General features: G+C 36.1%; 1 protein-coding gene and 1 long non-coding RNA gene across 2 annotated transcripts in view; one reads left to right on the top strand and one right to left on the bottom strand.

The window, feature by feature from the left end:
• Nucleotides 1-11,125, bottom strand: part of cradd (CASP2 and RIPK1 domain containing adaptor with death domain) — a 102,306-nt gene extending 91,181 nt beyond the window's left edge. The window contains exon 1 of the mRNA XM_039761235.1: nucleotides 10,644-11,125. Coding sequence (XP_039617169.1) covers nucleotides 10,644-10,950 — 307 coding nt within the window. The 5' untranslated portion in view covers nucleotides 10,951-11,125. The remainder of the gene's footprint in view (nucleotides 1-10,643) is intronic.
• LOC120534020 overlaps nucleotides 10,652-27,186 on the top strand; it is a 72,696-nt gene continuing 56,161 nt past the window's right edge. The window contains exon 1 of the long non-coding RNA XR_005634665.1: nucleotides 10,652-10,766. This is a non-coding gene — a long non-coding RNA (uncharacterized LOC120534020). The remainder of the gene's footprint in view (nucleotides 10,767-27,186) is intronic.

The following is a 27,186-nucleotide window of genomic DNA, read 5'->3' as shown; positions in this document are numbered from 1 at the left end:
AATATAGGGGCGCAGCACAGCTGTGGTAATCAGCAGCTCCCAGTGCCAATTTGGATCACGGGTGATTCTGCACCTGTGCACTAAGTACAGAGCCTTCCGTTCCCGCATTGCACCAGGGAACTGCTCTCGCCACGCCACCACGCCCATCCAAAGACACCAGTGCGGCTATTAGAATCATTTATTAGAAACACCAACAAGCCGTGGACCCCACTTTACCACAGGCTAGTGTTCAAAATCCTTTTTTATGTCTTTTCTGCTCATTTTTGTTTCATCTATTTATTCATATAATATTACTTGTGTCGATTATTTGCATTATTGTGTTTTTTATTAGTTTTGCGTATTATGTATTTACTTTTTCTATTATGTTTCATTTGTTTTGTGGGTGGTTCCCCCATAGGCAAGGCCACTTGTCTGTTTCCATCAAGGGACTACCGCCAACCCTATAAATACAGTATACGGCTGAGGGAACACACATATTCTTATAGTATACCGTTTGAGATGGGCATTAGCGAGTTCTCAGTGAGTACTGTTTTTTTTTGCTGTTGATTCTCTGGATTTTTTAACCTCTTTAAACTGTTTCGCAATGTCTCTTGAATTTGTGTTTTTGGGACTTGTTCACCAATGGATTGCCTATTGTGCTACAGCACATTTTTGATAATATCTATATATAATTCACTAAGGCAAGACAACCATGGAAAGCACGCCGGAAGGGGCGTGGATTCACTAAGCCGCCGACAAGTAAGACACCTATGGCGCACACAGGAAGGAGCCATGCCCACCAACTCCAAGACCATTGGATACGACGACAACTCGCAGAGCCACGCCCACCAACTCGGACGCGACAACACAGAAAAACCGGCGTCATTTATATTCACCACTTTGAATTTTCATTCAGCCACTTTGACTGTTCATAGAGGCATGTTTCTCGCGGTGGTAAATCGCCATATGCAGCATGTAAAACGGTTTGCGAAGGGTATCCCATGGGATCCTTAAAACGATCCTTTACAACTGAGGTTAAAACACAATGAAGTAAGCAGTCTTTAAAAACCGAGTTTTCGGTTACGACGCACTACTGCGTGCACCATAGCAAACTGTTTTACACGCTACATACAGCAATTCGCATCCGCGACAAACATGCGTCTTCTTAGATGCTCCTGCAGGAACACGAAAGACATTTCCCTGCCCACCAACACTCCTTTTCACCGGCCCGCGTCAATCCTCGCTCTCTAGGCATTCACACTGCCTGCCCATGTGCCCGGACGCAAAAACTCACCGACCACCCAGTTAGTCCCTTTCGTCTGTGCTAGGAGTCCACACGCACGTCTGAGCCACATTGACTTTTCATTATTCTTTTTGGTTTCGACACCCGACCGCGTCCACCATGAAAAACTATGCGAAGGGAACAATGAAGCCCCACCTCGCTACTACCGTGGTTGGGTGTCTTGGTGGATTATATATAGAAAAGCAGCCACAACCGCACAGAGCAATGAAAAGTCTACGTGAGTCACAGGTGCATCTGGACTGTGCAAAGACGACAACGACTCAAATGCCGAGTTGGAGGTGGGCACATGAGCAGGCAGTGCATACTAAACGCGAAATTCAGTCACGGATGATTGTGTTTTGGTTCGTTTCGTGCATTGTTACAATGTTGCTTTTCTTGCTGATTTATTACATTACCGATTTTTCAAATGTTAATTTTCTCCCTGTGCTTAAAAATCATTAAAAAACCGGCCTGATTATGCGGCGTATGGTACGCCGCAGGTTGGCTAGTATCTTTTATTTTATAAAGATTTCTCATTTGTCATTTTGTAATACAAGCCTAAGGTTGACAGATCTTTCCTTTTGTGAGGCTTTTTGGCAACAGTTTTGGGGACTTTGTAAGGACTCCCAAGTTCATGACAATGACTGACCACAGTATCAGGCTCATTATTTCTATTACAGATGTAAAAACTGAGTTTAGTTAATTGTTATTTAAGATGTGCCTTTCTAGTTCTATAATTTATTTTTTTTTTGTATTTGTGAGTTTACATTAATTCATTTTGTGTTTATTTATTTATATTACTTTTTTCTTTATAATTATTGCTTTTGCTCCCTGTAATGCACTTTTAGCATGAAAATGTGCTATATAAATAAATGATGATGTTGTAAATGCATATCTTCACATCATTTTTAGAATATCCTTACTTAATGCTCACATCTGGTACAGTAATTAGGGCTTTTGCAACTCAAATCTGAGATTTCTCTCTGAGCTGCTCCACCTGAAGACACTTGCAAGTGAGTATAGCATTTCTTTCTGAAAATGACAGAGATTAAGGACAAGTAAACTGGTAATTATGTGAGGCAGTACAGCAGTCACTAAACCAAAGAGTGATACACAACAAGGAAATTAAGTCTAGACTACAGGTGATTATATAATATTATATGCTCACCAGCAAAAAAGTTGTGCAATAAAAAATTACAATCAAATTATTTTCAGATTTTCACTATAGTGTTGTTTTTGGCTTTAAGTAGAGTAAGTCAAATTTCTGAAGAAAAATTAGACCAAAAAATTGCATTTTATTATTTTCCACCCCATAACTGAACTTGTAATGATATTATCAGTTGGTCTCTATATTCAGGTGACAATGTAGAAAGTTTTGGGGTAGCAGCTGTCTCATTTACTTTTCTGATAATACAGCCATTACAACAGCTCCACTTGGATTGACATTCACCAGGTTTGATTTTGCTCATTCTGCCTCTCTCTTAGTTGTTAACTCTATCTCCACATCCTCCTGGTCTTTATACTATTAAAAAATGCATGAAGCAGCACATGACTGAGAAGTATTTAATCTAAGGGTAAAGTAAATGGGAGGTGACAAATGTATTAAGGGCATGAGTTAACATAAAATGACAGAGTTATAAAATTGAAAATTAAGTCTAAAAATAAGATTTGAGTTGAACCAAAAGCCTACTTAATTAAGATAACAGATTAATAGTTCAGTATCCGTAATTGGTGCTATTATTACTGCATATACAACTCATTGAGAAGGGCACAAGAAACAGCTTTGGCTGTAGTGGGAAGTGAAAACTGACTACCTTAATTGGTATCATGCCTCAGCTTGCATGACTATATAACATAAAATCAAAAGTGCCAATCCATCATAGGGACCACTCATTCACTCCCAGTAACACTTTGTCAGTATACATTCACCAATTAATCTAGCACACACATCTTTGAGATGTGGGTGGAGACCCTGCAATACCTGTAGAAATACTCTGAGAAAACGGTAGTGTTTAACCTTTACAGAGAAAGGATTCAAACCCAGCACACAGTATCTGCAAGACAGTAGCCCTTACAAATTTTTTTCAAATTATTTTTATTTCAGTGGTAGTGCAGAGGAAGTAAGCACTGTTGTGCCACTTACATTCTAAAGGAAAGGGTTCATTATCGCATAAGATTTAAACAAAAAAAGCTTGACAATAAAAAATAAACTAACTCACTGATGCAATCCCAAAAGTTTGGCGCTATTTTAAATACAATGATCTTATTTGCAAAATGGCCTCAGGTAATAGAGAAGCAATTATCATTGCCAAGAAACATTATGCAAGAGAGAAGGTCAGTATGCAAGGTGGGTCATGTAGTTTGACAACTGATAATTATTAAATCCTTTTTTACTGATTTTTTCATGAGGTAAAAAAAAAATATTTACCAGCTCATTTTAAATGATCTACCTCCACAATAAAAAGCAACTGGCAAGGCAGTACCTGGAATTAATTATTGTTTTACATAATTAAATTTAAAAACAACTGCAATGCAAAGAACATTTTAACTGTGAAAATGATGTTATTTAAAGAACAATTTGCCTCCATAAACAACCAAACAATAGTGTACTACCATTAAGTAAATTAAAGATTTCATATGCTTCCAGTAATTTAGTTTTCTGTCCTATGATATCAACTGATATCCATTCTGAATAGTCACATCTTGAAAAAGTTACTTCTTGAGAGTATTCAAAGTCGAAAACCTCTTGTTTATTTCAAAATTAAAAAAAAAAACATCCTGTTAAAAGAAACAGTTCATGTGGCAAAGCTCAAAGGGAGTTCTGATCCAAAACCTTAAAAAATGTTTGCAATTACTCCACGTAGAATATTGTGGTAAACAAGTATTCCTTGAAGCTATCCAGAAACTTTTACAGCAAGATTTATCTTTCTTACTTTATGACATGTGATTTACTACTGTAGTCAGCCTACAATGTTCACAGCTTACTGTAAATAAATCCTTAGACTCTCTGAAGCTGTTTTTCTTTTTAATGCAAAAAAGTTGCACATGCAGCTTAATGGTATAAAAATAAAATGTGAATAACAACACTTTTTTGTAATTTACAAATAAATGACCTGTGTTTCAAATTCCAAAAATGTGTAGAACATGTAAAAAAAATATTAATTTAATTTAGATTCAACTTCTCTTCTTAGATTAGATTGTGCATATTATACCCATGTCTATAGCAGAATTTCATTGAAGTACTCCAGATTTTCCAGCCACACATCACATGCATGACTGGATATTAGATGGATCAAAAATCAGGTCCTTCCATGAAAACCCTAAATACAAAGTGGACTGTTTGACTTATGTTAGGTAGATTGCCCAGAGGGGACTGGTTGGTCTCGTGGTCTGGAACCCCTACAGATTTTATTTTTTTCTCCAGCCTTTGGAGTTTTTTGTTTTTTCTGTCCACCCTGGCCATCGGACCTTACTTATTCTATGTTAATTAATGTTGACTTATGTTTACTTTTTATTTTTCTATTCATTTTGTAAAGCACTTTAAGCTACTTTTTTTGTATGAATATGTGCTATATAAATAAATGTTGATTGATTGATTGAAAAATAACTTTGTTTGAGATAACCTGAAGGTGCAACATAACAGACTCACACCTGTTGCAATAGGTATAGGCTCTAATAGGTTTTGAGAAAAAATTAATGAAAGAAATATAATGTAATCAAAATAGGAGTTAATATTACATATGAGGTACTTTTACTTACCAAAGTGTACTGACATTATTACACATATAATGAAGATCTGATATAATTTCTATTTAAACGAAGGTTTACATTTTTGAACAACCTCATACATTTCCTGTACATTTGAAGGAGTTCCTCTTCCATGAAAGTTCACTCATTCAATAATGCTCATATCAGATCCTTTGGAAGTACAAGTCAACAAATAAACTCATCTTTACACATTCTAAATATTTCCCTTGCCTGAAAACTACTCCATTGGGAACAATGAAGAAAAAAGAAAAATTATGCTGTCAAAACTGTATCCACCTTGCTGCGGGAGCCCACTCTTAAAAAGCATACAAGTACCCTGATTTACAGCACTCCAGATCTATGATCTTCAGTGCCAGCAAAAAAATAACTAGATTTGTCACAATAACCCTTTCTTCTCCAAACATAACTATGAAAACTGTTGGAAAATTACAGGACTCTTGACAATGGAGGGTCTTAGTATAAAGAAAGTAAGAAAGAAAACAGGGGCTAGGAAATGCAAGAAATGGATATTGGACATTGTACCCTCATTTTTCTCTCCCTTCACTTTGATATGTAATACTGTGTAAACAAACAACAACAAAATATTTTTCTTCTGCCATTTGGTGTTATTATTCATTTGTATTTCTAAAAACACTGTATAGCCATATGCCATATGTTAACATTATTCTAGGAAAAATTCTACAGTGAGAGGATGCCTGTATTTAGGACATTTCAGCCAACAGCATACTACACGACTTCAAGTCAGAGAGCACTTAAAACACTGCAGTTGCTGATTCTCACTGCCCTGAGGCCATCAAATTACACAACTAGTAAATGAATGGAATAGCAGATTATGGATGAAAAGGATTAGAAATGAGTACATTAGAGGGTCGACTCAGGTTGGACGGTTGGGAGACAAAGTCAGTGAGGTGAGGTTGCGTTGGTTTGGACATGTGCAGAGGAGAGATGTTGAGTATATTGGGAGAACGATGCTAAGGATAGAGCTGCCAGGGAAGAGGAAAAGAGGAAGGCCTAAGCGAAGGTTTATGGATGTGGTGAGAGAGGGCATGCAGACGATGGGTGTAACAGAACAAGATGCAGGGGAGAGAAAGATATAGAAGAAGATGATCCACTCTGGCAACCCCTAACGGGAGCAGCCAAAAGAAGAAGAAGAAGATTACTTGCTTACAGACTTCCAAAGTATTATGACCTTGCAACATTTTAAATCAAATGGCATCATGCCTGACAGCACCAGAAGCTATTTAAACTTTTTCAGGTACTGTGAGTTCAATCACAATCCTTGTCCATAGTTTTCCTTTTTCCATTCTGTTTTGGTATGAGAAAAAAAAAATCAGTTAAAGTGCCCTGAATGTTCATCTGAATTTTCCTATATTTTCTCAAATAAATGAACCAGTAAATAAAAATTTTAAAATTCCACAATTTGCAGCTTCTAAAAATACCTTGTCATGTCTTGAGGGTCAATTCTGACCCACCATTGACTTCAATGGATTATCAGCTGCATTTAGAGCAGTTTGTTTGTTTACAAAAAACAAAAATGTTTATAAAGGTCACATTTTTCTATAACTGCCACACATGTGAATTTCCCCTTGGGGATTAATAAAGTATCTATCTATCTATCTATCTATCTATCTATCATTTCAAACACAGCAAAGACTTTCAAGTCACTATTGGCTATAATGGATTTTTCACTACATTAAGGATAGCTTGTTTATAATCCATAAAACATACCTAAATGCATTATTTTCAGCTCGGACATGCTTAGGGCTTTTAATGAGTTGTTCTAACTTTAAAAAAGCAAAGAAGTTTCCAAATGTTACAAATATGTACAGTTGCTACACATTTTAACCCCTGCCATGTCCTTTGGGTCAATTTTGACCAACCATATTTCTAAATTTCTTAAGCTTGTGTAAAGGCTAAATTTCTACTTTGGACAAATAAATAACTATATATGTACAGTATGTATCTATCTACTTTAGTGGAGTTTACTCTCCATTTTTTGTGGATTTTATTCTACATTTAGGGTACTGTCTGTTTATATCTCATAATTTTTTTAAATGTCATCTGTTCTAAAATTTAGGATCATTGCTCCTATAGATTAAGATAGCCAATAAAAAAAAATTGGTTTACGTTGAAAAAATATAACATCTAGGATAAAAAAGAAAAAAAAAACATGGAAGGTACAGCACTGAATCAGAAAAATCTAAATTAAATAAACCTGAACTGTGATCACGAAAGCTTATCACACTTCCTGAAATATAATTTTGGTGACTGAGATAAAATGTGTCACTTGTTGGTTTTTGGACCTCCAGTCTTATACGTTTTCTGTCCTTTATTGTCAGGATTCTCTCCAAACAAACACTGATGCTCTTTCTTGGGTTCACGACCTCTCGATATGGGCCTCCTGCCCCACTGGGTCTGGGCTGAGGCGGGTGCTGTGTCGAACACATACACATGGGGGACAGTTTACAGGATCAAAGACTGTTATTTATCTGCCAGACCGGGGGTTGACGCTCACAACTGATCCTCTCTCCTCTTGTTTCCCTGCAGTTCAGCTGAAGGTCCCGTCTCTCAGTGACTTCACTACTAAACCACCCACTAACATCATTTCCGGCCAACCCCCGATGACATCACTTCCGGTACTCAGAATTCATCTTCCTGCTATGTCAGTTCCTGTTCTGGCCACCCTAACTCCACCTCTTCCTCATATCCGCCATAATTTATAGAACAGACTCAACCTATTAGTTTAATTCAGTTGTGAACTCCAATCTGTAAAGATGTGCTTCTTTTAATTATGCTGATTTTTCAGTATACGGGTTGGCCATTCCCAAACCTTTTTCTTGTCTACTGCCTTATTTTTTCCACAACTGTATATGCTATTATGATAACTAATGACTAAACTGCTCTTGTGTGAGCAAACATGTACGTGTATACGTGAGCATGCCCTGCAATGGTCTAATTTCAGTACTGTATATTCAAATATGCCTAGCAATGAACTCGAGAGTCCTCTGAGACTGGTCTCAGCCTTGTACCCACAACTAGCAGAGAAAAGATCCAGTTACATACAACTCTATACTAGAAAAATATTTTTTTAGGAAATGGAAGCATAGATGAAACCCATGGCAAATCCCAAAAACTCTCTAATAGTCTTATGAGTTGTATTATTTTAATTAATATATTATTAATGATCCTTCATGTACTTAAGCATTTAGCAAATTTTCCAAGGGTGGTTAGAAACAAAATTACTCTAAAATGAAGTTCACAATTAACATAAGTAGTCTCTACAATTTATGTTGATGTTGTGAAACAACTAAGCCAAATGTTGAATCCCTTTGTTTCAATCAATATAGCTTACATGAAAATCCCTTAAGCCATCTTTTTTATATTAAAGTCTAGTTATTACTTTCAACGTTTTCCATTTGAAGTAATAATAATATTTTTTACTTATCCATCTTTATTTTTAATTCGTTTTTTATATAGCACCTGTCTAGTGCTAAAATATTCAGAAAGGACAAAACGGCATACGCAATATTAAAAACAAATAATATCTCCATAAATACTAAATAAAGATAAATACATAAAGAAGTTTTAAAGATAAATAATTAAAAAAATTAGGAGAAAAGGACTCAGGGAAAGTGTATTTGAAATTAAACGTTACAGTAAACTTTATAAACTTTAAAAATGTTTGAAACAAGTCCAGTGGAATAATAATGAATTATCATTTGTTGCTGAATTTGGCAAAAATGGGTAAATATTAATTGCATGTATCTAAACTTTGCCATATAAGTCCATTTCCACTGTCCTTCAGTTTATCCATTTTCATTTGCTTAGCTCAAAGCAGGGTCAAAATAGGCCTGAAGCCTATTATGGCAGCATAAAGGCAATACAGAAAACAGCCTTGAACATGTGGTCAGTACACCTGTCCACTACATTTTGGCTCACTAATTAACATGAAGCATGTGTCTTTGGAATGTGGAGGAAAAGAAATAAACACACACAGACAGCATGCAAACTCTGCTGAGGCATTGATTGTAGTCACTGTAAGGCTGCTCTGTAGTGATCTGTACTTATGTTACACTATTTTTGATTGCAATACTGGCAGTATTTGCCACTACATCATTTACTGTACTGCTAAGTCCATGAACTCTCATTCATCTGTTCACTACTTATTGTGACCTACCTAATGTATGCCCTGTTTATGATTAGCTACACTGCACTTTATTATTATTACTGAATCCCAGATCTGTGAAGTTATTGCTTAAATCCTAAACTGCTAAAATGATTACAACTACTAGTTTAACAACAGAACATTTACTCAACTGTACTATTCCACCTCAATTCTAGACCAGGTTGCATGTTGTGTGAACAGAATCTGTTCTGTAATGTTACACTACTATAGTGTTAAATGTTCCTGCAATTGTTAGTCGATGGTTGTATTCTGCAAAGTGGGCACTCAAATTATGAATTTCATTATACTTGTACATTGTATTCGGTATATATGGCAATTAAGCTACACTTATTGATTCAGAGACTCCTAAATTCAGTCCTGGGGTACCACTGTGGCTGAAGGTTTTCATTTCAACTAATATCACTAATTAATGGTTTAGTTTTACTTCTGAATGACTTGAGTGTTTAGTCTTCTTATTCTCTAACTTTGCATTCAGAAATATATGCTAGTGCATTTATATGTAAACACACTTTTCTTGTGAGGTTTACTTCCTTATTGTATCCAAATATTGACGATTAGTGATGATCAGTACAGACACGGGTGCAAATGACACGGAATACTAAAGGGAAGCAGCTACTTCAAGCTAAAAATCTCTTGTGAGCTAATTAATAAGAAAAATATTAAATGGCGAGAACACTAAAACAGAACATAATCTTAAAATGAAAAAGAAGTGATGTCATACACACAAATGCTTGTTACATTCCCCTAAGAATTTAGCAGACTCATTTTGCAAATCCTGAATTGATAGAAACGGAAAATTTGGCGGCTCTTTTTTTTTTTTAGCAGTCAGTGTCATTTGCTCCTGTGTCTGCACTGTTTGTCACTAATCGTGAAGTTCACAGGAAAAGGTGAATGAAAAAATGAGCACGTTAAAACAAAGTTAACATTTAAAGATAATGCAAATTTCTGAATTTTTGTTCAGATGTAAATATACTATTTCTGAATGCTAAATATGAAAAAAAGATCATTTTGACGTAAGATTAACTATTTGTGAAACTGGTGGGAATGAACACCCGCAGCCACAGTAGTCCCCGGAACTGAACTGTGGACCCCCTACAATGACTGATTTTTTTTTTTTTTTACTCACTTTTATTCCGTGGTTAGCTTTCCCAAGTTCGTCTCGCTCAATATGATCACTTTATAATTATACCATACACAGCTGGAATTGTTTAATGAGTTTATATTTATATAACAATTTATAAACAATTGAAAGAGAAAAAAAGATTGTGGCAAAAAACTTTTTAATTGATTGTAATTATTCATTCATGCAGTCAGTGCAAAAATATCAAAACAAAACTTGGAACAGTGTGCTTATTCTGCGTAGCAGGTGTAACACGAAAGTAACGAAAACAGCGACAAAGAAACGAGCCGTTTGAATAAATGTCATACCTGCAGAACCAGTCTGGCCGTCTCCAAGCCGTGTCAACTCATCCAACAACTTGGTTTTTATCCAGGGATATTCATCCTGAATGGAGTCAATAAAAGTATCAAAGGCTTTGGGTCCCCTAGTTGGTAAGATGTCTAAAAGTTTAATAGCCCTTTTCTTATTTGTATTCTGAGAACGTATTTCTTCCACGTGACTTTCTGTTAGAATGTTTTCTTGATACAAATACTGAACTATTGTATCTCCAACGATTAGTTGCTTGGCTAGATGGAGTCTCTGCTTTCTAAGAAGCTTTATATGTTTTGCATCCATTACCAGAATACGATGTGTATTTAAGTTCCAAAAGTGCGCGTTCTTTATTTAAATATTCTTAGAATCGAAAAAAGTTGGAAATTATGCAATCAGCCATTAATTTTACAAAAAGAAGGAAAAAAAATTATAGAAATGAAAACAAGCTACCTCCTGATCAAGGAGTCACACAAGTAGAATTCCGGGCAGAACTTAATGTGATGCACAAACAGTTCCGCGTAGATCTGTAGCTAAAATTGCCAACTATTTTGTCCAGGAAGGTCTGTCTAGATATGCCAGTGGGAAGGGTTCTACACATACTATAAAGCTAGAATGACACCTTTTCATAACATGGAAACTGGATACATTTTAATTCAGCCATCGTTTTTCTGAAAGTATTTCCAGTATAGGGTTTGTAGTAAAGTTTATTCCAGAACTAATTCACAAAGCAAAAATTATACCTGTATAAGATGCCAATCTATTACAGAGCACACTGATATCCAGTTACACACACTCACTTTATCCATTTGGTCAGATACATGTAACATGGGTAGAACATGTCATGTCTATGTAGGGATACCCATGATGTGAAATTAGTTGTGGTCCAGTTACTGTCAGATATAAAAACAATGGTACTTTTGCCAACCATACTTTTTATTAGACTGATTTTTCCATTTTATTATGCTTGGCTTAACAATTCAGTGTTCAGTGCCAAGCAGAAGCTAGCCCTGCATAGAATATGAGACCACTGCGAGATGCACACACATTCATTTGCGAATTTACAGTTCACAGGTAATTTAATTTTGGATGTGGGAGCAAACTGAAGTACCCTGAGAAGATCCAGGGATTAATGAGAATGTGCATACTCTATAGAGAAAAGCCATTGGTTAGGCAGCACTGCTCATCTCTGAACAGCATATCTTCCTTTGTATGTACTGTATAATGCTCTTCACTATAAGCTGGCTCAGAACATTTGTTGCTCATACTGTTACATTTGACAAAGACACACTGGATAATAGAGATTTGAGAAAAATAACAAAATCTGAATAGTAATAAATCTGTGTAAAGACTTCCAAGGATGACAGGCTTATAATAAGAATGGTGCTTCTGTATTGGTTTTGCATCTTTTTAACATTCTTCATATGCTTCTGCTAAAAAAGAAGTACCAGAATATATGAAATTTGGAAGAAAAACTAAAAATTTCACCAGTTTGCTTAGTGTAGTTGTAATAGTTTTATTATATTTGATTGTTTTCTAATAATTTGTTTTTAAAGATCTGATTAAGCAATTTGATAATCTGTTGTGTAGTGGTAGTGCCGGCTGTATTTATACCAGATTGGTATCTTCCAGCACTCCTGTTTTTCTTCTACATACCAAAGTCATGATGGTAAGGTTGATTGCGATTTTAAATTGGCCCATTGTGAGTGAGATTCAGGGTGGGTGTATGAGTGGGCCACGTAATTGATCCCATCTAGTATTGACCTATACCTTGCACCCAATGGTGCTGGCACTGTGCAGGCACTCCTTGTGTCTCTCCATTGGGTTAGGCAGATTTGATAATATTTTGTTATGTAACTTTTTGTCTTCCTCTGCAAGTAAAGACTACAATGTGAAGTGTATATTGGTTGCTATGCTGTCTATGCTTAGTAACAAGTAAATCTTCAGTAAGAGGTAAGTACTTTATTTGCCCTAACATTTCACATACAATTATGCTTGTATTACCTAAGATGTTGTGTAGCCCTTTCAGTGGACAAATCAGTTCTGTTGGCATTTCACACAGAATAAGCAGAGTGATCAAAATACCATGTGTACACAATCATAGGCCAACTGAATAAATCTTTTGTAAGATTTGATTTGCTTTTTTATTTTTCCTATTTTTTTCCCAGTAGTGTGCCTTGGATTCCCCAAATTAAATAATTCCAGCTTGTTTTTGCAATATGCAGTTAGATGCATTACTACTTCATAATTAAATACATTATCATTTTAACTTCAAAGCTTTGCACTTGTGCATCTTTTATTTTATTTGTGGGAATTTTGTTATTAATGCTTATACAATTATTTGTAGCTATCAAGTAATTCCTTTGTTCTGGAAAGTGCTTCCTTAGAGTCTTGCAAATTATCTTCTATCAGGTCTTTCATTAAACCTAAAGACATATTTTGTTATTGACGTGCTGTGGTTTTCTCTTATATCTCAAAAACATTCTTGCTTAAATAATCAAGGGGCTCCAAATTGGACTGCTGTAAGTGAGTGTTACTGTGTTAGTGTATGCAGTAATGAACTGTTGTTCCATCCAGTGTTAGTTCCTGGCTAGTGCTGAGTTTTGGATGTCCATGACTTTCTAATGGATTAACTAAGACAACAGATGAATTAAAAGAAGTATTTTTTGCTTAAATGTAATTATTTTAACTAATTGGGAATAATGGAATTGCAGTACGATTATGGCACAATGCAGCTGCAAAGTAAAAATAATGGATAATTCCATAGTGAACAATTTAAAGAAAAAAAAGTTACAGACCCAATGCTTCATCTATTGTGTCTGCATCAGATATGGTCAGTACTGACAAGTAAAGTGAGAGTGGTAGTGAAAGGCAGCAAAGTTAGAAGATAAAGATGGGGATTTAAAGATTAATTGGTTGTTTGGAGTTTAAATGATAATAAACATGTTTATGAATAGGTTTAGCTTCTTCACTTGCTCTTTGTTAACTGCCTTTTTATTCTTCTGTTGATGAAGACACATCAATGGCTATGACCAAGTGCAGACATGAGTAATTTGAGAATTTTTAATGAATATTTTGATGTTGCTTGCTGATGTTCATTGTGGATCCCTGTTCACGCCCATTGTATCAGAACTTTGGTATCACTCGTCTTCATTAAAACATTAGATTAACAACTTTTCTGGTCCATCACTACCAAGAAGACAGGGTAACTAACAGATGAAAAAATAACTGCAAAACTTTTATTTCATAACATTAGGAAAAACCTTAGACGGAACACCTAGTTTTTGTACAGAAATTATGTAGATACCTTTGTTTTCTAGTGCTTGTAGCAAAATATTTGATGTGTATTTTCTTTCACGCCTCTAAACTAGATATTTCTTTAAAGGCAAAACTTTAACTGTAAAACATTGGTCACCCTCTAGGAATTTCCATGACTCATAAAGTTGTAACTAACTGTTATGTAAAGTGCACTGGATGAACAGTGGCCGGTGAGGTCTCCTCTCCTTCCTCATGTCCACTATCATCTCCTTCGTCTTGTCTGTGTTGAGGGTGAGGTTGTTGTCCTCACACTATGATGCCAGACTGTCCACCTCCCTCCTGTAGGCCGCCTCATCCCCACCAGTGATGTGTCCAATCACTGCGGTGTCGTCTGTGAACTTTAGGATGATGTTATCTTTGTGGGAAGCGACACAGTCGTGGGTGAACAAGGTGTAGAGGATGGGGCTCAGGACGCACCCCTGTGGGGTGCCTGTGTTTGTGATAATGGTGGCTGAAATCCTATTACCAATCCTGACAGACTGGGGCCTGCCAGTCAGAAAGTCTAGGAGCCAGTCACAGAAGGTGGGGTGCAGGCCAAATGCAGACATTTTAAGGGTGAGGTTATGGGGGATAACCGTGTTAAAGGCGGAGCTGTAGTCAACAAAGAGCATCCTGATGTAGGAGTCTTTGTTGTCCAGATTGGAGAGGGAGTAATGTAGTGCAGCTACGATGGCATCCGAGGTGGACCTGTTGGGCAGGTAGGCATACTGCAGGGGGTCCAGAGTGTCTGGTATGCTGTTCTGAATGTGGGCCAGCACCACTCTCTCAAAACACTTCATGATGACTGGAGAGAGTGCTACCAGCCTGTAATCATTCAGGCAGGTCGGTGGGCTTATTTTTTAGCAAGGGGGCCAATGATCATACTCGCAAGATGGAACGATGCATTGACTGAAGGAAAGGTTGAAGATGGAGCAAAGAACATCAGCCAGCTCATTGGCACATGCACTGAGAGCTTTGTGTACCTGACCTGAAGAGATTCTTTTTGTTTATTCAAACATTATTGTTTTCTTCCAAGCTCTAGGTTAGTAATAATGTAAATATTACTAATAGATAAAAAATGTTTTTATAGTAATACATTTCCAATACAATCTGCTTGTCTTTGTTATACCTGGCTGCAGTCAGGAGTGGATAAGCAAATGTGAACCTGAATCTTCTTAACTACCATATTATACTGGAGTTAGAAGAACAGTTGAATTTTGCTTGCAAATAAGTTAAATCTGTCTCACTTTCAGTTGCTTCACATTACCAAAGAGAAGACTCATTCCCTGCTACAGTCTGCACAACTAAAGTGTTATTTATTGTTGCTGTTGTGCTTTGTTATATAAGCTGCCTAACACTCCAATCCTTTCAATAGGTACTTTGATGATACTGCATTAGGGAGAAAGTTGTCTAGAGTGGGTCATCATCAATCCCTTAGCACTTCCATTAGTCACTTTCCATTCTGGTAATGGCATTGACATACATGGGTGGGAATCATTGGACAATTATGAAGTCACTCCCAGATTTGATGACCTCCTTAGTCTGTCAGTCAGCCATGGATTGCCAGTCCCAACTCCTTAGTATTTTCAGGTGTCACTTACCACAAGTTTTTCATGTTTCTTTCTTTTTTTTTTTTTCACCTGCATGGCCTGGCTATGAATTCCCAAACTGGCCACAGAGAGAATTTCTACACTGACAAAGCACTTATTTTGCCTTTAACTCTGCACATTACATTCTCTATCTAGATAATCAACAGAAACAATCTGTTTAAACTTTTACTCTTGGAGGAAGACTGTCATGATTTGGTTGTTATTTGCCATGAAATCCAATGTTAGTCAATCATTTATTAGATGAGCACAAAAGAATGTAAATATGCATGGGCCATCTGATCATATAGTACAAGGCAAAAAAGAAACAGAAATAAGAATGAGGGAACAGAATGTAAATTGTTGTTATCTTAGATCAAAACAGTTTTTTTTTAATATTATACACCTAGAATATAAAGAATTAGCTACATCACCTGTGAAAGACAGGTCACAGAATACATTAAAAAATATCTGATATTTGATATTTCCTTTCTTTCATGTAGCCCCAGCATTCCATCTATGCTTTTCTTCTGTATCCTGTGTTTCTTAACCTCCTTTGCCCAGTGATTCTTGTCTCAATCATGTTCCAGTAATGCCTGCACTCAGACTCTGTCATTTTAAGGCACATTGCTTGCCTTTCTGTCTGCTTTTTGACTACCACATATGTTAGAAGGGCCCCCATTACTGCAGTGAAGACATCGCTCATATTCTTGTTAATACCTGCCGTGTTTGAAGGCAAATCTTAGCGTTCCTCCTACACCTGTTCTCGATATCCTTATGTGTTTCAGCATCTCTTGCCTGGATCATCCTGTCTTGATCATTTTTAACTGAGAAACAACAGAGGAACTGACCAGTTAGATTGCACGGAGAGACCGAACATGTACATAGACGTTGACATTTTATTATATACAGTAGATATGAACTAATTGAAAATTTGTATTACTTAGTAAGTAATTGGTAACAATGTAGGAATAATAGCTAAATTATTAAAGTTAGCTTTGATGAAACAACAGAGTCTGAAATATTATGAAATACTGTACTCTAAAGCAGGGTTTATGAAACATTAGCTACTGCTTTCTCTGTAGTCTTTTAGTTTCAGATTCAGACCAATAGTCTCTAGATCTCAGTATTGTACCAGTTCTCCATATGCCTCTCTTTTATTTGATTTGCCATACAAATTTACATTATGGAAGTTAAGAATTGACCATTTTATTTTGTGTTACTTTGCTAAGTGCCCTTGTGATAGTGACAGAACTAGAGCCTACCCTGGTAGACACACGTGCTTAGGACACAATCGAGCACAGCAATAATAAACAATTTTCAACTGTGTGGTAATGATTTTCAATATAAGAAATATCTTGTGGCGTCATCTATAATTTACCAAAGCTTTGTGAAAAAATGCATGTTTCACCTTAGGGAATATACTATATAGCATCCTCAATAGGATTTTGACAAAATATTATGCCAGCTAGCAGCAGAAAAGTAGTGAATTAGAGGGGTCAGTAACCCTGTGATTTAATTTTACTGTCATAATTTTATGAATGCTGTTTTATTGTACAATTTAAGTTATTTTTCCATATTTTTCCTATTGCAAACTAAAAAAATGTTCCTTTGAAACATCCAAATGATTGAGAAAATGTAGTAAAAAGGAAGTGGTTTATAACCACTATGCAAAGTGGCTCCACCCTGTCTTTAAAGTTAAGTTTTAAAACAAACTGCTTTTGTTAATATGTGTGACTCTAAGCATGCCATCTATTTTTAATCTGTTGAAAAATGTTTGTTTTCTGTGTCTATATTTCAAGTCAATTACAATATATGTAAGACTTTCACTATTTGTGAAAAAAATCCTAAAATAATGAAAGCAAAAATAATTTCTAACCATAAAATCTATACCCACTCAAATCCTGGTTAACTACATCTTGTGAAATCTCCAAATGTGTTTTCTCACATTTTATTTGCACACTATCCTCTAATATTTAATTGCGTACAAAATAAAAACATCAACACAATGGAAGCAGGATCTTCATCCTGTGGCATATGTGGGATGATTTACGACAGTGTTACTGAAGAATCATTCGTGAATGTTCTCCAAACACTAACTCAGATAGTATACATGGTTTTCAAACAGATCCATGGTCCATTAGGAAGTGTCAGGACCACTCAATTGATAGCATCAGTACTCTTCATTAAAAAATGCAGCAGATTTAAGCAAAGTTTTTGAACATACACTATTGAAAACATTGTTACAGTTGTAGTCAAAAGAACACACATCTGGGGCCTCATGCATAACGCCGTGCGTAGAATTCACACTATAACGTGACGTAAGCACAAAAGCGCAAATGTGCTTACACACAAAAAAATCCAGATGCATAAATCTGTGCATTTGCCAACTTCCATGTTCTTCCGCTAAATAAATCTTGGTCAGCGTGAAAAGTAACGCAAGTGCATGCGCCTGGTGTCCCACCCCAACTCCTCCCAGAATTACGCCCCTCTTTGAATATGAAAATCTATGTAAATAGCCCTTAAGATCAGCCTTCTGTGAAAAGACAATGGCAAAAGTACGAGGGAAAATGGAATAATTTCAGCAAATACCAAGTGGAGGCAAGGAAAGACTTACTATTTGTTGGTTTAAACAGTAATATAAACAACAAAAGGAAGTTGATCAAGTGACATAGGGTGTCGGAGAAACTTGAAAGCTCAAGTTCACAAAGTTTCACAGTGCCCGAAATAAAAAAGAAGCTGTCACATATCAAAGTCGCCGTGAAAAGGCAAGTCGTAGCCCACCATCTGAGTGTCATATGAAAGCTTATTAGGGTACAAAGAAAAAAAAGGCACACAGTGGGCAGTGTGCTTTTGCCATTGCCTTTTCACAGAACACTGAGCTTAAGGGCTATTTATATTGATCTGCATATTCAAAGAGGCGTAATTCTAGGAGGAGTTGGGGTTGGGGCAGCAGGCGCGTGCACGTCCGTTAATTTTCACGCTGACCGGGATTTATGTAGCGGAAGAACGTGGAAGATGGCCTTCTCACAGATTTATACATCTGGATGTTTTTGTGCGTGAGCATATTTCCGCTTTTGTGCTTACGTCACGTTATAGTGTGAATTCTACGCACGGCGTTATGCATGAGGCCCCTGGTCTTTATGTTTTCTCTTATTCTGCATTTAGAAATGATCAGTAGTGTGAGATTTACATTCATAAGAAATTTAGAAATACTTGTATTTGTGCCATAATATCAAGTTCTTATCCCCGTCATTTTTCTATTATTTGCCTTTTTCTGTCATCTTCAGTACTTTAACTGAATCCTAATAGTGAATATTAGCAATAAACAAAGTAGACACCATGGAAAACAACACAGAAATTTCAAAACTCAGTTTTGAAATGTCACCACTATCTGGGCCATTGATACTATCCTTTTCTCACACTAAATACTACCACCCACACATAAAGTCTAATAATTATCTAGTATACATTTAAACCAGTAGTTTTTTGGGCTTTTTTCTGTTGACACATTCATCACAAATAGGTGGAATAAAAGCTTCCATGACCCTGAACTGGTTTAACCTGATTTCATAATGGACTGTCAGGTGCCAGAAAAACAGCACTGACAATCCATATGAACTTTTTTATTGCAATAATATCTTCCTATTAAAAATATCTGCTTTTATCCAAGCATTAGACTTATTCATATTGATATATTTAGACAAAAGCTTGCTGCCGCAGCGTTGCAGAGGGTTGTATTGTTTTCTTACAGTGCTCAAGCCAAGTTTTTACAGTGGTCTGAAATCTCTGTACAGTATTTACTTTCTCCTGATGTTAGATTGTTTTCTCCAGAAATTTTACTTTCATCCCTACTATCATACTATAGATTGACAATTTTAATTTTCCTGAATTTAGCTAATGTGGGATAGCAGTGCTGTAACTTGGCTGTAAGCCATTTGTTCCCACTTTCACCTATTAATTACTTATGAACATGAATTAGCCAAGAAAGAAGGATGGATGGCTATAATTTCCTACTATTACTTTCACTTATCTTTACTGAGCCTGTCATTTCTGAGACCTATAAAACACAGGGCTGTAAGACAAAGAAATACAGTTAATTCTCCAAGGATCCTTGAATGCTATAGTTTGGATGGTAAGCACACACATATTTGCACAGTATGTATGGTTATTATCATCAAGAAGATTCGTCAACACCAGGTGAAAGCCCAAATGTCTCTATTTATACTCCCCAACTCATATAGATTCACAATAAAGTCTCTCTATAATAGTTATATTAAATCCTGGTATGGCAACTATTCAGCCCTGGATCACAATGCACTAAACAGGGTAATGAAGTCAGCTCAGAATATTACTGGTACTCAGTTGGCTTCTGTCCAGGACATATATAACACACACTGCCTTAGAAAGGCAAACACTATCATTAAAGACATCAGCTATTCTGCACAGGAATGTTTCTGATGAATGGCACAGGACTTTTAGCATTCATATCACTAGATTTAGGGTCAATTTTTACACTCTGGTCAGATGTTGAATTAACAACTACTTGTATGATATTGTACTGTCATTGGGTATTGTTTGTATTGTACTACTGTCACTAATTTGTAAGAGACATCAAAGCAGGAATCTCATTGTGTCATATACACACGAAAAAAACTTGAACTTAATTTTGGCAGAATATACAGTACTTTACTGTATATACTTGGCTAAATTTTGAACTGTAAAAATTTCAGATCAAGCTTGTTATATAAAAATGGCATTCTAATGAACATTTAGATTTAACTATATTGTAATTAAACTAATAAACATTTTCTAACATTATCCTCTTTAATAAAACCCCTGTGTGCGTCCAGGTGTCCGTGTGTGTGTCTTCTGGTGAAGTGCGCATGCATGGGGCCACACGGCACGTGTTCAGTCTCTTCCTGTGCATTCCCTGTGTGTGCAGAGAGAGAGAGAGACACACACACACACACACACATGCGTGCGCACGAGAGACAGACAGACAGACACGCAGGCCTTTCGAGAGACAGATAGACACGCACACACGCAGTCAGACAGGCCCGCGCAAGAGACAGACACGCAAGCACACACACACACACGCACGCACACACACACACACATGCGAGAGACAGAGACACACGCACGCACGCAGGCAGGCCCGCGTGAGAGACACACACACACAGGCAGGCCCATATGGGGGAGAGACACGCACACACACGCATGCAAGCAGGCCCGCAACAGAGACAGACAGGCACGCAGGCACACCACAGAGACAGACACGCATGCACACACACAGGCCTGCGACAGAGACAGACACACACACAGGCGCACGTGTGCATTGTTGCAATATTACTTTTCTTGGTTGTTTATTAAATTACGGATTTTTCAAATGTTAATTTTTTTCCCTGTGCTTAAAACTCATTAAAAAAAGTGTTTTTAGTGTGCGGGTAGTAAGGCTATAGCGCAAACTCTTGCAGTGTTAGTTTTCTCTGTTGTTTAAGGTTTTCTTAGTGTTATTCAATGTTTTTACATTTAGTTTACTATTACGCTGTGCATTCAATGGTGTAATTAACTATATTTGTGCTTAAAAAAATATATATTTACATACAGTTCATACGGTCTGGAACGGATTAATTGTATTTACATACAATCCTATGGGGGAAATTACTTCGGTTCCACCGAGGTTCCACTGTATTACTGTCCGACAAAATTACAGGCATTTTGCGGAAATACAAACCAGTATTACTGAGACAGAAAATTAAAGGCACACAATACAGTGACGCATATTACAGCCACATACAAGGTCCCTTGCCATTTAATATAGACTGTTCCTACTAATGTTTATGCAGTACTGTTCTAGCGCCCGTTATTGTAACGGGCTTAATGTCTAGTATAGTATAGTTACTGTCCAGACTATTCCTTACTGTTTTTTTAATTGTTAGATTTCATTCCACCACTAAAGATCAATGTACCCATCAATCATTTTCTTCAAGAGATTTCATCAGGATGGGTCTGTATCCTCTATTGACCTCATTGAGTATAAGGAAAGAACCACCCTGGGTAACATTGTAATAGAGTACACTCTGTACGTGGAGAAAAGCTGTAGAAAATCCATGCAGATATGGGAGGAACGTGCTAGCTTCATACCGGTTTAGTGTAAGTCACACATCCACACTTGCTCTTTTTAGGGCAATTTACAATTAACTTAATCTGCATGTCTTTAGAATTTAGGAGGAAAATCAAACCACCTGGTAGAAAAAAAAGGAGACATATGGAGAACATACAAATTCCATTTAGACTAGTGACCAGGCTGAGATCAAATTTCACTCATTAAAGATTTGTGGCAGCAGTGCTAACTTTCAGTACCATCCCATATATATAATGTGCTTAATTTAAGACTTTTTGTATCAGTTTCTAGTAAATACTCCTTACAATACAATACAATACAATGCAATTTATTATTGTATAGCCCAAAATCACACAAGAAGTGCCACAATGGGCTTTAACAGGCCCTGCCTTTTGACAGCCCCCCAGCCTTGATTCTCTAAGAAGACAAGGAAAAACCTTGGGAAAGGCAGTTCAAAGAACAACCCCTTTCCAGGTAGGTTGGGTGTGCAGTGGGTGTCAAAAGAAGGGGGTCAATACAATACAATACACAGAACACAAGTAATCCTCAATACAATATAATAGTGCTGTAGAAATATTACAAGTACAGAGCACAAGTAGATGATATAGGATAATAGGATTCGGATTTGGTCAGATCCTTCACATGTCAATTTGATACTTGGATTGCTGGTTGAAAGATGCATGTTGAATAATACAGATACAGTAATTCTGGGTGATTTATTATACAAAAGTAATCACTGTATCAGCTAAATCATAAAAGTAATCTCCACACTTCTTTAAGCACTTTTTTGCTGTAAAATTTCTTACTAACCCATTTTTTTTTCTTGACTCCAATTGTGAGTTAATTAAAATCTTAGAAACATGTCTAAATATAAAATACTTCACATTCTCGGTGTCAAACCTATTTAGGTATGGTGGTGGGGTGGAGCTGAGCCTGTCTCACTATAAAATAATTATTAATCAGAATTCTTGAAATCTAACTAAACATAATTAACCATTGTTATATTACTTAAATCTATATTTCTACTCTTGCATATACATGCTGATTTTTTTTGTTTTCTTTTTAATGCAACATATCCAGGAATAAGAATTTGCAGTATTCTACTGTGCAAAAGCAAAAAAAAGCATTTTATTAATGGAGTTCACACCTAAGATAGTTACATTTTCATTTATTACAATATATTTTAGCCCAATCTGAACTGTTAAAATTATAAAAGGAACTTGTTAATGTGTTAAATTATGAAGGCAAATATTAGTTGAATGTATTGAAGCATTTGCATGTGTGATATTTTGTTTAATTTGACATGATTGATCAAAATATAGCCGGCCAATTTTTGTGCCTTGTCATGAAAATGTCAACGTCAAACATTTATTTATTTTTTTTTTCTGCGAAGTATCAAGTACAATCTTGGAAAAAAATATAGTTTATCAAATAAATGAACTTTTGCAATTATAAGGATGTATCATGTCATTCACATTCAAAATGTAATGTATACATAATGTATAATATTAAATACAGTTTCTGTATCAGCACACATATCCTTGTGATGTCATCTATAATATGTTTGCATGTGCCAGTTACCTCAGGTCTACATATGACTCATGTGTCCTCAGATGATCTGCTGCCATCCACAAAATATTTTGCTGGGCCTGATTTTTCATTAAAAATAAAAATTTGTGAATGTACAGTATGATTTAGTGGCTACGGCAAAATAATCTGTAAACTACAATGCTGCTGGTTCAGTCCCCAGTTCTGCCTTGCTCTGTAATCTGAGCAAGTTACTTAGCCTGATTTTGCCTTAGTATATGTAAACAGTTGTTAAGTATCCTGAAGTTGTACGTCAATGTAGATAAAGACATAAGTCAAACGTGTAATAATAATATCAAAAGTAAAGGTGAATCTGATCTCTAACCTCCACATTCTCTCTCTCTCTCTCTCTCTCTCTCTTTCTACCTTTTGGGAGACATTCAGGAGGGGAACATTAGTGACAGATAGTCAGCCCACCTTCAGGTGTTAAAGAAACATAGCATACAAATGATCATGTTAAGAATACCATTTGTGGCATATGAATATGAAACTCTTGTCCAAGACAGTTTTTTTGATTTTCCACAGTAGGCTAAATATATCTATATAAATAAGGCCTCTCAGTTTATCTGAAACTGTTACAGTCAGCAGGTTTGAAAGCAAATAGTGGCAAACATTGTCAAAACTAAACTTCAATATAAGCATAGGCATTCTCTGTATAAGTATGCTGTATATATTATAAACCTGTTTTTTTTTTGACAAACTCTGTACCAGGCTGGATTTAAATCCATTTTCCTGGAGCTGCAATGCAGCAATGCTAACCACAACACTACCCACAATGTATCCATATTACAAGTGTCAGCAGCACTTAATCTGGCTACAGCACGGAACACTGTTCCATGGTCTAAAGTATAGCAAGCCATAGCATATGCTGTTGTAGTTCTCTTTTTACCACAAGAATATAGGCTGACCCATTAATGTGCATTATAAAATGAATTTTGATGTTTTAATACATTTTTGTTTATCAAGGAGCCAACATATTGCATGTTGGTTACACAAGAATTTCACTGCACTCTGTTCATGTGACAATACTGCTATTACTCCTCTGGAACAAAATTTATAAATATATCATTATATGCTTGCCATCCACTTCAATGTACTATTTATGTTTGCTTTCTTTGTATGGTTGTTTCTCTTTTGAAAACACATTTAATAATGATCCATCCCTCTTTAATTTAAATGAAACATTTACTTACCTAAGTATCTTGAACATACAGTATCTTGTCTCCCAAGTAAGCTGTGATTTACGATGATCCTTATCATGAGTATATGCTTTAAGATCTATTTAATATTAGGATATCGTAGTCATGTTTAACTCAAAGCTCCAAAGAATGTGTACGTCAAGAAATAAGAGATGGTCTCAGTGATGTCTGTGTGCTTTGCAAGCTGTTGTGGATGTTATGTTTAGAGTTTAAGCTGATTCACTCCCTTTCAGTCTGCTGCATTGTTTAAATCACTTTCTCAGATTAAGGTTTTTTGTTTGTCATCATCATAGTTCAGTAGATTCTGAGTATATTCCTCAGACTTGAAGTATGCTAGATCAGTTGATCAGATATTAAAGTACCTGCATTTTTCAACATGTGTCTTTAAGCAACAATTCAAGTATCATATCGACGTCTCAAGGAGTATTTACCAAAGACTGATACAAAAAACACTTGCATTGTCAATATTTCATTTATGGTGTGGCACAAAAGTTTATGTAAGAATTATATTATGGCAATTAAATTATCATTTAAAAGATAAGCAAATGCAATGTGAAGGAGTGAAGGCAGTGACTGTGTTAACTCCGTGCAATTTTAGCAAGTTTTTAAACCACACATTCATATTTTTCTATGTTTATGTACATATTTTATCTTTTGATACAATTAGAAATGGTGGATGGAGATTCTGGTAAAGGATTCTTGACTTTCTGATGAGGAATCACCAGCATCGATATAAGTAGTGAAAGCTCATTTTGAAGCAGCATTTTATGAGCAATTATTATTTCAACGTTCAAGTGCAGGAAGACACACAGAAATAAATTCTATAACCACAGAAACACATTTCCTTAGCCTGTTGAAGACGGTTATTTATTGTATTTAAAATGGAGAAGAACGGATATGGAGCAGAACATGAATTAGTGTTTGTTTTATTGTCTGTATTCTTTTGATCTTGTGCTTGTTTAGATGTTTCTGTAATTAGAGAACAGGTAATTTAAGCAGCTAGGTCAAGACCACATAATGGTGGCGGATCAGCCTGCAATGTATAGTTTCTCCTCGAGGATTAATAAAGGATATCAAAAATAAAAATCAAATGTACAGTTCACCTCCTAATTATGAAAGTAGCTCCAGCTAATAAAAACTAATATCTTTGGCCCAGGTAGACAGGATTGGCACATGTTGCAAGCCTAAATATTTGGACCAACCCAGCTGTGATCTAACCATGATTGTAATACTAGAAGACAGATGGATGAATGGATAAATAGACAAATGGATGAATGACTACAAGTGGAAACTCATTCTTTTCCTTTCTGCAACACTGAAAATATTATAGCACAATCATTTGAATGTAATCAGCCACATAGTTACTAAATTTGATGTGATAACATGGTAGAATACATTTTGAAGACATGCTAAAATCTAATAAGCTTGATAGTAAGCCAGTCATTAGAACATACCAAGCACATTTTAGACGCCCCAGTTGTTGACTCAGTATTTATGTCTTACTGTGTCACTTTCATTTTACAACTGCTATGAAAACAGCATTTGAGTTCTGTCTGACTTTCAATATTATTACATAGGTTCTGTGTGTTGTAGTAGTACTAAAAGACTGAGAAGAATCAGACATAAGGTAAATGCTTCTTTCACTTACTTGGTGTGCAACAGTACGCAAGTTTTCTTCCATCCCTTTGACATTTCAGCTCAGTTAAAGGAATAGTGAGGTTAATCTGTTTAAATACTATTGTTAACATTCAGACACGTCAAAATTCCTTAAAACATCCAAGAAAGAAATTGTTGATGTCTATTAGTTCTTGAAGATTCAGAAGGCTTTAGATCAGCAAGCAGTAAACCACATGCATGCTCACATAGCATTTTCAGGCTGACTTAATTTAGTTTAGGGTCATTGAGTGGTTGCACAAGGCAAATAGTAGGAAGCAGGCCTGGCCAGGGCAGCAGTCCAGTACAGGACCCACTTACTTGCACTTACTCACACAAGGACCAATCCAGAGTCACCAGTCCATCCATCGTAAATGTCATTAGGGATGTTTAAGGAATACTGGAGAACACAGAGGAAAACTCATTCCGATATGAGGGCATCATGCAATCTTTATTACAGACAAGCAAATGCTGGATTAGAAACCAAGCATGGATCCATGAGACAGTACCGAAAAATGCAGAGCCAATATGCTGCCATGGGCATAACTATACTCTGCAAATAGAAAAACTTAGGGACAATCTTCCTGGGAGTAATTCCATTATGTGTTTTGTTCATTTACCAAAGATTCAATTCTATGAGTCAAGTCCTGACATAGTAATTTTTGACTGCTTTGCTCATTCCTTAGTAGCAGGCCATAATAATGTGCCACACTGAAGTGAAAGAGAGGTTTCTCCTTGTCCTGTCTATCTGATAATAAGAGTACAGTATAGTAAATAGTATACAATACTATGGTTAGCTAATCAAAGCCATAACTAGTATAGTCCTATCTTGCAATCTGTCAAGAGACGTCAGATAGAAGGCAGATGAACTAAAAAGTTAGTTTACTTATTTCTGTTTTTCAGTACTGCAGACTAAAACAGATTGTGAGTACTAGATATATGTACAGGTAAACATTAAGTCTATGCAGTATTGTATAGTTGCAATATAAAGGAAAAATCTTCTGTGTTCATTATTCAGTATTGCTTAAAGCAGTTGAACTCTGAGTTACACTGAATTACAGAAGAATGGCACAGAAAAGAAAATATTTTTTCC

This window comes from Polypterus senegalus, chromosome 8 (genome assembly GCF_016835505.1).
Source record: "Polypterus senegalus isolate Bchr_013 chromosome 8, ASM1683550v1, whole genome shotgun sequence".
Taxonomy (NCBI): domain Eukaryota; kingdom Metazoa; phylum Chordata; class Cladistia; order Polypteriformes; family Polypteridae; genus Polypterus; species Polypterus senegalus.
This window is presented reverse-complemented; position numbering and strand designations above follow the sequence as displayed.